This window comes from Chionomys nivalis, chromosome 2, assembly GCF_950005125.1.
Source record: "Chionomys nivalis chromosome 2, mChiNiv1.1, whole genome shotgun sequence".
NCBI lineage: Eukaryota > Metazoa > Chordata > Mammalia > Rodentia > Cricetidae > Chionomys > Chionomys nivalis.
In genome coordinates, this window is record NC_080087.1 from 56,842,559 (window position 1) to 56,855,439 (window position 12,881).

General features: G+C 47.7%; 1 protein-coding gene across 1 annotated transcript in view; it reads right to left on the reverse strand.

The window, feature by feature from the left end:
• Positions 1-882: 882 nt before the first annotated feature.
• Positions 883-12,881, reverse strand: part of Armc2 (armadillo repeat containing 2) — a 107,080-nt gene continuing 95,081 nt past the window's right edge. The window contains exons 15-18 of the mRNA XM_057761749.1: positions 12,703-12,816; positions 9,198-9,330; positions 8,747-8,907; positions 883-2,021 (exon numbers count right to left, since the gene is read on the reverse strand). Coding sequence (XP_057617732.1) covers positions 1,864-2,021; positions 8,747-8,907; positions 9,198-9,330; positions 12,703-12,816 — 566 coding nt within the window. The 3' untranslated portion in view covers positions 883-1,863. The remainder of the gene's footprint in view (positions 2,022-8,746; positions 8,908-9,197; positions 9,331-12,702; positions 12,817-12,881) is intronic.

The following is a 12,881-nucleotide window of genomic DNA, read 5'->3' on the forward strand; positions in this document are numbered from 1 at the left end:
TACAGGAAGACCAAGGTCCTCCCACTTCCATCCAGGCCCAGGAAGGTGAGCATCAAAACAGGCTAAGCTCCCACAAAGCCAGTTCATGTATTAGGATCGAAACCTAGTGCCATTGTCCTTGGCTTCTCATCAGCCTTCATTGTCCGCCATGTTCAGAGAGTCCAGTTTCAACCCATGCTTATTCAGTCCCAGTCCAGCTGGCCTTGAAGAGCTCCCAATAGATCAGTTCCACTGTCACAGTGGGTGGGTGCACGCCTCGTGGTCCTGATTTCCTTGGTCATGTTCTCCCTCCTTCTGCTCCTCATTTGGACCTTAAGAGCTCAGACCATTGCTCCAATTTGGGTCTCTGTCTCTCTCTCGCATAGAACCTTCATCTAGCGATGGATGGAGATAGAGCCAGAGACCCACACTGGAGCACCGGACTGAGCTCCCAAGGTTATAATGAGGAGCAGAAGGAGAGAGAACATGAACAAGGAAGTCAGGACCATGAGGGGTGCACCCAACCACTGAGACAGTGGGGCCGATCTATTGGGAGCTCACCAAGGTCAGCTGGACTGCTACTGAAAAAACATGGGATAAAACCGGACTCTCGGAATGTGGCGGACAATGAGAGCTGACGAGAGGCCAAGGAGAATAAGCATGTATTTTCTAATCTGTCACATCATCCCTCTTAGACACAGTCTAACGAGAAAAGAACATCTACTCCGGTCAGTGTATTGCAAAAGAAAAGAAAGGCAAAGTACCCTTTTTCATCTGTTTTACTTAATTCAAGAAATAGGCAGATGGAGCTGGAGAGATGGCGCAGTGGTTAAGAGCACTGGCTGCTCTTGCAGAGGACCTGAGTTTGGCTCTTGGCATCTCCATACAGGAGCCCAAAACCATCTGTAAGTCCAGTCCAGGGGATCTGACACCCTCTTCTGAATTCAGGGGAATCCACACACACAGGGTATGCTTACACAGAAATATACATCCACATAAATAAAAAAAAAATTAAATCTAATAAAAAAAGAAAGTAGGATCTGGAGAGATGGTTCAGTGGTTAAGAGCACTGGCTGCTCTTGGCAGAGGACCTGAGTTTGATTCCCAGCACCCACAAGACAGCTCACAACCATTTAGAACTCCAGTCTCAGATCCGACGCCCTCTTCTGGCCCCCAGTGGTACTGCATGCACAGGGTGCACAGATAACATGCAGGTCAAACATCCATACAAACAGAAGAAAAAAAATTAAACTAAAAATCTAAAAAGATAGGTGACCTAAAGCAATATTTCCTCCTACTCCCATGCTGGGATCAAACCCAGGGCCTGGAACCTGGCAATCAAGCACTCTGTCTCTGAGCTCCATCCCCAGCCTTCCCCGCAGTGTTCTCTCTCCTGTTTAGTCCTTCTCTTACTCTGAGAACAAGAAAATACTAGTCTGAGGCAAGGAACTTATTTTTAGATGTATCAGGAGGTGGAAAAGATGCTCACACAGTCACGTGCCTTCCTGTAGACCGTTCCTCCTGTGCACAAACTAAGCCTCCATTGCCCGGTTCTTCACTAGTGAACCGGCAAGTGCGTTCATTCCAAAGTCAGATCGGGATGTTTAAGGATATTTCTAAGCGATTTAAAGGCAAATAGAAAGAGAAGTCTTAAAAATGTGTATATTTCCATCTCACATCTCTCATAGCAGAAAAAATATATATATTCATTTTTCCTAGAAAAAGAAGAAATGCTTATTTCTTTCAAAATACGTAGGCTATTCACTAAAATCAGTATTCTCAAATTCTCCACATGTGTTAGTACTGAGGAACAGTCATGCTTTTACCACTTCCCAAGAATGAGGGAGGCCTGACTTCCCAGTTCTGCCTTTAGCCTCTGTCATGTTAGAAAGAAGGGATGGGCAGGGGCTCCAGGGCCGTGTGATGACTCTGAATTCGCTTCAGAAGCTGCTGTGCCACAGGTTTGAACTCCGTTTCCCAGTGGAGTCGATGATAGCTTTTTAGGTCCTGGTCAAAACTGCCAGCCAGGGCTAATTCTTCATCTGTATTAGAAAAGAAAATAAAAATGAGAGCAGTTACGTGGAGCGTGACCACGCTGAATAGAGCGTTTCCCACTGGAGTGGGGTGGAAGGGGTGGGGGTAGGGGATGGGGGTGGGCGTTTCCCATTGGAGTGGGGTGGAGGGGGCAGGGGTAGAGGGATGGGGGGTGGCAGGCTTTTCACTCCGGGTTATCTTAAATACACCATGACTGACGTGACTCAGTGACATTCGATGTGGTCTGGGACTAAAAGACGTGTATTTATTTATTTGGTCTGCGTGTTTTTGAGATAGGGTCTCCTATGTTGCCTAGGCTCATGCTAATCTGTAACTCCTGAACCCATATGATTCTTCTGTTTCAAATTTCCCAGCAGAGGAGATCACAGGCTCATACCACTGTACTCTGAGAAAGAAAACTATTTTAATGGGCACTCTTTTGAACTTCACAAATAGTTGAAAGCAGTGTGTGTGTGTGTTTAATTTACTTGGGTCTGTTTTGGTTATTTTTATATTATTTTATTATTATCATTATTGATATCTCTGGGTGTTCCCCGATTGTAAGCCTGTGTACCATGCACATGTGTGGTGTCTGTGGAGGTCAGAAGAGGACTGGATCCCTTGGAACTGATTATGAGTGTTGGGAATGAGGACAGTGGCTTAGAATTTTAGAACCTCAGCATTCAGCCTCTGGAGTGCTAAGTGCTGGGACTGCTAGCATGCACCCACAGGTCCCTGCAAGCCAGCATGTACCAGACCACTCCTGCAAGCCAGCATGCATCAGCATGTCTCTGTAAGCCAGTATGCACCAGCCTACCCCTGCAAGCTAGCATGTACCAGCACGTTCTTGTAAGCCAGCATGCACCAGCCCACCCCTGCAAGCCAGCATGCACCAGCACACCCCTGCAAGCCAGCATGCACTAGCATGCTCCTGCAAAACAAGTATATTTCAGTGTCTCAATTTTAAAGAACAATAATTTGTTGTTGTTGTTGTTTTAAAAATCCTCTTAGATTGAAGTGAGCTTTTCTTCCAATAATTTCCTAAATTTCACACATCTGTTTGCATCCAAAAGTCAATGACAACTTCTCAAAATAAGTGAGGAATAGATGATTTCATTATATGTGCTTTAGAAAGGTTAATTACTCCAATGATTGAAAGATAGGAATCTCTTGGGAAAGTGGGCCAATTCGACACAAAAGGCACTCCCCACCCCATACTTCCTATAAAAAAAAAAATTGCGGATGTGGAGAATCTTAAGGACTGAGTCTCCAAAGAGAACACAAAAAATGCAGAAAATGTAAAGATAAGATGAAAAATAAAAGTTTCATTTGTTTAACATAGAGCACACTGGATTCTGTGGACACACTTAAGTATCTCCACCCTACAGTCCTCACTAGCCACAGTCCTCTTTGCTGTTCCCATTGGCCTCACCTCACCCCCGAGGCGACAGACTTCAGGAATGTGCGCTGGCTCTGCCATTCCTAGCTCTCTGGCCTAAGGTAGAAAACTTACATAGTGACCACTGATTCCCAAGACGACCACAAATCCTGCTACTTACACGATGTGCAAACACGATACAGGAGCAATTGAGCCCTTATACAGGGCTTGCTGCAGCAGACATTTGTCTGTGCAGGGTGTACTTTGCGCCGAGGGTGTCAGTGGCCCAGCACTAGATAAGGAGTGTAGGATCCCCGTTTGGACTGTCCCCTCCCCTCCTTGGGAACAAGGCAGAGTTATGCGGCTCTGAGATAAGTTCTATACAGACACAAACACTCCAGCCAGGCCTCCATGGAGACCTTGTAAGCAAACCTGGCCCTCTCCACCGGTGAGATAACCCAGGCCTTGAGCAGGGAGGGCACTGCTTGTGTTCCATGCCTTCAAAGGCCTTCCTGTTTGGCTTCCTCTGGACAAGAAGAGCCTGCTAGACTGAGTGACTCCAGATTTCTAGACCATCTTCCTGTTTGCTCTTTTCTAGATCTTTCTGAGCACTAAACATTTGCTGGCAAAGTCTGTTTTCTGTGTTTTCCTAAGGTGTGTAGTTCCTAGCGGTGAGACCCTTTACAACTCCCTTCTCTGCTAGAGCCATGGATAAATTTGGTGGTTCGGCATATTCTCTGTTGGGGGAGGGGTTGTTTGGTTGTTTGGTTGATTTGGTTTTTCAAGACAGCGTATCTCTGTGTAGCCCTGGATGCCCTGGAACTCACTCTGTAGACCAAGCTGGCCTCGAACTCACAGAGATCCGTCTGCCTCTGCCTCCCGAGTGCTGGGAGTAACATGTGCCACCACTGCCAGGTCTGTTTTTGGTTTTTAATCTAATGTTAGCACTCTGTTGGCCTTGAGGCCCAGCCTATATGGAAATCAGTTCATCAGTAGCCAGACCATATTAGCTCTAAGTCAGGAGAGACAAGATAAAGATAATTAAATAGGTACCAGTAAGTAAAATGCAGAAATAAAAAGTGCACTAAAAAGTGGCGCATTACATTAGGGTTAGAGTTCTGAGCGTGTGCTGCAAGGAGCGGCAGAGGCTGATCTACTAAAATGCAGCTCCATCAAATGTCCTGCGGCCTGCAGGAAGAAGTATTTTTTGTCCCATGACTCTCTACATACTTATTTATATAAATAACAAGCAAATACTACATTTTCTGTGTGCAGTGATATATCTGGCATCTTCTTTACCCCTTCAGTTTTTAAACATGTTGGTTCTAATTGACTCAATTGATGGCATAGCCACAGTGTAAACAGCACTGATCTTAATAACCAGTCATTCTGTTCTCTCTGTGCACTGCACACTTCCAAATACTAAAACTTAGGGTGAAGTATTACAAAGAACTGAATGACTTAAAGCAATCAGTGCTCCAGTGCCACTGTGCCCAGCGAAGCAGTGCTCCAGGGCCACTGTACACAGTGAAGCCGTGCTCCAGGGCCACCGTGTGCTGTGAAGCCGTGCTCCAGGGCCACCGTGCACAGTGAAGTGGTGCTCCAGTGTCACCGTGTGCAGTGAAACGCTGCTCCAGGGCCACCGTGCACAGTGAAGCGCTGCTCCAGGGCCACCGTGCACAGTGAAGCGCTGCTCCAGGGCCATCATGCCTGGTGGCACTTTGGTATTGTCCTCATGTTGTGATTCTCCCACTGGAATGCCAAGCCCCACTGTACCCTTGTCACAAAACCTGATGCCAGGACACAAGTACCTCAGGGTGAGTGCACAGTAACTGAATATAGGACAAGCACGATGGCCTGGCAGATTTAAGGCGCCTGCTGCCAGGCCTGGCAACCTGAGTGTGATGCCCAGAACTCACGTGATGGAAGGAAAGAACTGCCCTCCCCACCGTTGTCTTCTAATCATCATCCGGGTACATGACATGCTCAAGTGCACACACACTTATGTACACACACACACACAACCACTACCAACACCACCACCAACAAACCCAACTGAGTGGTATTCTTTAAATTCACAATAATAAACTATACACACAACCAGTTGTCTCTAATTGGTGGACCCCAAGATAAGCACTTCAATAAGAAGTTTGTAAGAAGTGATTTTGGGAGCTGGAGAGATGGCCCAGTGGTTGAAAATGCAGAGGGCCTGAGGTCAGTTCCTAGCACTCAAATCAGGCAGCTGCCAGGCACCTTAACTCCAGATCCACGGAGTCCAGCATCCTCTTCTGGTTTCTGTGTGACCTGCCCATCTCTCTCTCTCTCTCTCTCTCTCTCTCTCTCTCTCTCTCTCTCTCTCTCTCTCTCTCTCTCTCTCCCTCTCCCTCTCCCTCTCCCTCTCCCTCTCCCTCTCCCTCTCTCTCTCTCTCTCTCTCTCTCTCTCCTCTCCCTCTCTCTCTCTCACATGTGCATTCACACACACGTAGAAGAGAGTCACAAGAAGAAAACTGTGTGGTTTGTCTGGTGAACTGACTCCCTGGTCAAACTGAGCTAGCTAGCTCCTCACACCACAGTGTTCCTCTGGAAATTGCTAGAGTCACATGTGCTGGGCACACAATAGAGGAAAACAGCTTTTGCTGTTTGTTTGGCAAGTCATGTAACCTTTCCAGACTCACTTTCTCCTAAGTGACAGCACTCGGCTAACGACCTCAAAAACACCCTGGGAGTGTAGGATGAACTTAGAAAAACAATAAGACAATACAGACACGCTGACATGCCGGGCTGCAGTTGGAGGATGGCAGATTTGTGGTTAGCCTGGACAACTAGATGGCCTGTCGCTACACCAGCCGAAAGTAACGAACTTCAACGAAAAGTGTGTAGCAGTACTCTTAAATTAAGGTAGCCAGCACCCCTCCTCGCCAATCCGCAGCTTTCACCAAGCACCTAATTATGCCATTTCCTTCCAGGGACTCTGGGAGCGAAGGAGTAAAGCTCACAAAATCATCAGGACGGCAAAATCACACAGGTCATGCATTATGACTGACCACTGTGTTAGCAGGGTCCCTGTGAGGAGACCATGACTGTGGGCGCTCAGAAGCCATGAAACTGCAAGGGGTATACAGCAGGTGTGGGCGCCGAAGGCTGGAGGACCTCTGGGGAGCTTGGGAAAGGAGTAGTAGGCAATAGACCAACAACAACCAAATGCCTTCCGCGGATTCTGCCCCGCCCACAGCCTTTCTGGCTGTCCTTACAGGCTGAATGGCCCCTGACTCCTTGCTATTTAGAGCTGATTGTCCCAAGCTTAGACAACAATGACAGTCTTTTAGACACACCAAAGCCTCAGGCTCCTGGTGAGTGGCTCCCTGAGCCAGCCAGCTCCTCCCTGAAGCGTGTCAACAGCAACAAACACTGGGTGTGGAAAGTGGAAACAGGAGGCAGCAGAATATGTGAGCAAGCATGAGATTGGAGGGCACGAGGGGGGACAGGAGAGCTAAGCTGAGGCGGGGCTGGGTCTCCAGAACAGGTCTGAGGATGTCGGCGTCTCTGGAGCTGATGGATCCCGAACAGCCCCCGGGACACTGCACAGTCTGGTGTCCAGGCTTCCTCCTTCCTCCACATGCCTCCCTGAATCGTCTTCACAAGCTGGAGCAGAGGTCCCCAGCTCTGGCTCCGTACCTCAGGCTCATGGATTCCCAGGCTGGGCCCTGGAACTGAGAACTGCACCAGACCAGCTGTCTTAACTTCACAGCTCATGTCTGAGCTCAGGCCCCATGGGAACTGAACTCAGGCAACCTGTGCAGGCATCCCTGCTTCCTGCCACCAGAGAAACCACACACAAGGACACTTAGAACTTGACTCATTTACAGCTAGGCCCGTTCTTTTCCGTACTCTGAATTTTAACACGGGTACACACAAAACTGCGTATGTCCTCATGACAAACTCCTTAATGGCCAAGCAGATCGGATTCTTTCAAGTGATTCCCGAGCCTCCATTTCTGTCCAATGATATCCTGCCACAACCCTTAACATTTAGAAAGTGTATCAGCCCTCCTTGAGGTCTTGCCTGGCATCAGGCACAGTACTAAACTCTTGGTGTAAGTGCACACTTATTCCTAGACACCCTGAAGAGTAGGCATCAATCTCCTAGACTTAGAGGGGATAACAATAGAGCTGAAAGAGGAGTGCGGTTTGAACAGGAATGGCCCCCACAGGCTCACTTAGTTGAATGCTCAGGGAGTAGAAACTACTTGACAGGGATTAGGAGGCGTGGCCTTGTGGGAGGAAGTGTGTCATGGGGATGAACTTTGAGGTTTCAAAAGTCCCTGCCAGACCCAGTCTCTCTCTCTTCCTGCTGCCTGAGGATCTGCCGGTAGAACCCTCAGCTTCTTCTCCTGCACCATACCTGCCTGGTGCCATGCTCCCTGACTAAGCCTCTGAAACTGTAAGCCAGCCCCAATTAAATAATTTCATATGTGAGTGCCTTGGTCGCGGCGTGTCTTCACAGCAACAGTCTGTGACTGAGACAAGAGGCCAAGTTTAAAAACTTATAAAGGATAAAGTGAGGACAGAAATTTGGAGCCTTTTGTCTGGAAGACTGTAGCTCTTCTGCATTTCTGTGTGATGCCTGTCTGAGCCTCACAATCAACTGTCTGGGACTGCACGGGGTTCATCACTCCCATTTTAGAGCTAGGAAGGCAGGTGATAAAAGAGAGATGCACTATTTAAATAACACCCCAAACCCAATCTGGAGGAATTCAGGCCATGGCTTCTGAGTCTTCTGGACCTCTCTCTCCGCATTGCCCACCATAACTGGATAATCACGGGCCCTCAACTCGAAGTAGGGAATAGAATTTGTAAAAATTCTCATTAACTGATCTCAATTACTGTTTTTTTAGAGCAAAACCAGATTGGAAAAATTCTAAAAATAGAAAAAAAAGCTCAAGTAGGAAATGCTCTTCAGTGTCTGTGCTTTCTACTTTCCAAGCACAGGAGCCCACCGTAATGTCACATGGTTTCACAACTGAGAACACGCCAATTCAAAATAGCTTTTAACCATGTTTTCTTAGTTATGACAGAGTCTATATGCTTTTAAACAGCAGAGGCACAAGGCTGCTGATACTTGTGCAATCTAAGGAGATGAAGGGGAAGCCACAAAAGAAACTGACATTTCCAGTTCCAGGCAGTTAGGAATCCGTCTGCACGAACTGGAACTAGCTCTCCGTCTCTCCCAGAGACTATCTGCAAGAGTCCACATTCTGCGGCTGCGTACCCATCGCTACCCCGCCAGGTCAGGTCGGAGAACATTATTTTCTCGCCTGTGTGGTAAAGGTCACCGATCCGCAGCAAGGGCCCTTACCTAAAAACGATGACAAGAGGACAAGGAGCGTGTTGGTGTCGTCATCTCCGAAGCACGATGATGCACTTGTGATGTTCTCACTGAAGTTCCACAAGGTCTTGCACACCAAGCAGGCCAGCTGCCAGTCGCCAGGACCAAACTCTCTTAAGCAGTCCACTAGCCTGAGGGAGGGAGGTCAAACTGAACCGTCTGTGGATCAGAATTTGGTTCGCAGTTTTGTATGGCTGCTATGATGGCTAGCCTTCTGGATTCCATACCTTTAAGTTCATATCTCCAAATTTCACTGACTACAAAGTTTCCACCCATGCACCTCGAATTTGTGGTAAGTGTCCAGTAGATTCTCAGCCCTCTCTGGACCCCCATTGCTCTAGTGGAATGATCCAAGGGCCCAACCTTCCAGGACAAACATGTGCCCAGTATCCTGAGAGCTGGGAGTCCATGCCTTACTTACTTTTTAATGCCTCCACCTTCTTTCAGAATTGCCCTCTTGTCTTTATCCACGGTGAGGTTTAGGAGAACCCCACAGGCCGAGAAGCAAATGTCTTGGTGCCTGGCTTCCAGCAGGGCAATCAGGAACTTGTGTACTGGGAGAGCAGAGAAATGCGCAGACTGGTCAAAGCCTGCATCCCAGTCGCAGCTTGTTTTGCAAATGGGGTGGGGTTTGGGGATGAGGGACAGAGCAGGGGTGGAAAAGTGGGAAGATGTGGCTTGCAGCACTGGAACCTTGGCTGGTGTGCTGAACTCATTCCTAAGTTTTATCTCACTCCCACTGTGGACCCAGTAATGCCCACCACTCTTAGAGCTCATTTCTGCCTCTTACAACCCTTTACAACCTATTACTGCTATCACTGACCCAAGAGCAGACCCCTCTCCGGGGAGTCCCCACTGGCGACATTTCTCCCTACTTCTGGTTGCTCTCAAAGGCCTCCAGTCGTAACTCTACTGCACAGCCTGGGGCAGCAGCGCCAGGTCCTGACCAGCTCTTTCTGAAGCTTCCAGAACAGAGAAATATTTAGAATGCTGGGAACTGGCCTGCACAGCCCAGGACTGCTAGCGCAGGGACTGTGCAAGCTGGGTGGGCCCATCGTTCCCCCTTACTCCAGGAGATGGAACGGGAGACCGAGAGTCCTGCTTTCTCATCCCCAGCAGATGCCCACTGGAGGGATCAGGGAGTGGACGAGGTGTGACCACCACCAGGCTCCATTTACCAAGCACCTGAGTGGTGAACACCCTGTTGTCCATGCGGGCCTGTTGACTGGGTTGTATAGTGAGCTTGACAATGCACCCCCAAACGCTAGCTTTCTTAGGGCATGGGGATAAGGGTTGCATCTTGCTGATGCTGCAGCTGTATTTGCATATCTAGGTTTACTATCACCAACATGCTTAGGCATTTTGGTTGTTTGTGGAGCTGGTTTTGCTTTGTTTGAGAAAGGTCTCGAGTATTCCAGTGTACCTGATAGTTTTACAGCTCAACTCAACACAAACCTGGGGGGGTGGGGGGTGGGGGGACATCAACTGAGAAACTGTTTCCTTAAGATCTAGCTGTAGGCAAGCCTGTAGGGCATTTTCTTAATTAGTGATAGGGGAGGACCCAGCACCTAGTGGGTGGGTCCACCCCTGAGCTGGTCCTTGGTCCTGGGTACTATAAGCAAGCAGAAACAGGCCAAGCAAGCTGGCCTCTACATCAGCTTCTTCTGCATTGGCTTCCCTCAGTGGATTGTGATTCAGGATATGTAAACCAAATCAACCCTTTCCTCTCCAAGTTGCTTTTCATCATGGTGTTTAACCACAGCACTGGTAACCCTGAGACACCAGGGCTGGCTCCAAAATTGCTATATAGCTGAGGTGACCTTAAAGGTTTTTGCTTTGGGGTTTTGCTTTTTTCTCCTTTTTTTTTTTTTTGAGACAGGGTCTCTTTGTGTAACCTTGGCTCTCCTGGAACTAGCTATGTAAACCAGGCAGGCCTCATACTCACAGAAGTCCGCTTGCCTTTGCCTCCAGAGTGCTGGACTTAAAGGTAGGCGCCACCCCCACAAACTACCCCGCCCCCCTCCCGCCCCCCCCCCCCCCGCCCTGAAGTTTTAATCTTCCTGACTCCCACCTCCCAAGCACTGGGGTTGAAGGTTTCCACCAGCACACCAGGTTTATGCCGTCAGAATTGAACCCAGGGCCTTGTGCATACTAAGCAACCACTCAGCTAACAGAGATCTCCAGCCCCTAGATCAACGGTTCTCAACCTTCCTAACGCTGCAACTCAGTTCCTGTCCTGGAACTAGCTCTTGTAGACCAGGCTGGCCTTGAACTCACAGAGATCTGACTGCCTCCCGAGTGCTGGGATCAAAGGCATGTGCCACAACTGCCCAAATTACAAAATTATTTTCATTGCTACTTCATAACTGCGCCTTTGATACAGTTATGAATCATAATGTAAATATTTATGTTTTCAGATAGTCTTTTGACAACCCCAAGGGGTCTTAACCCAGCTGTTGAGAACCCCTACCCTGGACAGCTTTGTAAGATTATTACTATTACATGAAGTACATGAAGACAATGGACAATGTATGGTTTGTATAAACATTTGGATACCTGCCACCCAACTAGTTTAAGAACCAGACCCTTGCATCCAAAACATGTTCCATTCCATCAACATATACAGTTCTCATTCATCAATTCAAGCAAATCAATGAAATGAATCCAACATTGCACTTGACCCTTCTTCCCCTCCAAATGGTAAATCCCGTCTTAAATATGGAGTCAATAATTTCCAAACACCATTTATATTCTCTATCATTATCACCACATAAATGATAGCCCTAGCTGGCCTGGAGCTCACTATACAGACCAGGATGTTTATGAACTCACAGAGATCCCCCGCCTCTGCTCCCTGAGTACTGGGGGGAGGGGGGAGGGAGGTATTTTAAAATTTATACTGGTGACAGTATTTTCTATTTCTTACTATAACCAGCTTTTTCACGTCCATATTATGTATTTCAGGTTAATCCATGTTGACCAATGCCTAATTCATGCTTATCCATGAATGTCTATGATTTATTTTAAATGTTGTAGAACATTGTCATATAAACATGCATATTTGTTTGGTTGGAGCCTCCAGGTTGTTCCTGCATGGTCCTGGAAGCCCTGTCCCCTGCCTCTTCCAAACCCCACCTTCTCAGAGAGTCTCTGAACAAAGGAAAGGCATCTAAACACCCAGTGCTGCATTCCTGGAGACCATTGCAGCTTCCTCCCTGAAGTTTGCCAGTCACCCAAGTCCCCACCTAAGTGTTCAGCTTTTGACCATACTTGGGCACAAACCCAGCTTGTAGCAGACATGTCATCACCCCTCACCTACAACCTATAAAACTTTCCTGTCCTAGCCTGAGTGTGTGACTTCTCTTGCCTTGATCTCTGGGACTGGAGAACTTGCCCAGGAGTTGCGTTGCTCAATAAATCTGTTGTTATTCTTCTTCAATTCGGCTTGATCTGGCTTACTGCATCAATGGAGAAATATTATGGGGGTGGGGGAATGACAGAAAAACCTAATAATATTCACAAACCATAATACATTCTATTTACTGTAGCTGTCCTTTCGATTGTTGGACACTCAGTTTGTGCAATCACAATCAGACTCTAACGTATTCTAGTATGTGAATGAGAAAGATCTCCAGTCTATCCCCAGGGATAGACATAATGAGTGCAGATTCCATTAAACACACACACACGCACACGCATGCACCCACGCACGCACTGCCTTACCCTACCACCTAAGAGGCTTGGAGAGCTAGAACACAACCGTGGCCTATTCCGCATCCTGAGCTGTCCCCCACATGGGACGAATGTAAAGAATGGTTCATCTCAAAACAGAAACAAACACCATGCTTAACCATCTAAGCTCCAAGTCACTTAGCTGACTAATGGCAAGAGCCATGTGCTCAGGATCCCAACTGTCACTAACCCACCGTTTTTCTGCATGAGGAAATTGCAGACGTCATGGTCCTGGGAGAGGTTTCCGAAGACGCGCACGGCCTCCAGGATGCCATCCATGTTGTTACTCACCAGGAGCTTTAAGAGCACTGGATATGGCAACCAGAGAGAGGAAATAAGTAAATTTTTAAAAATTCCAAATACCATATATACT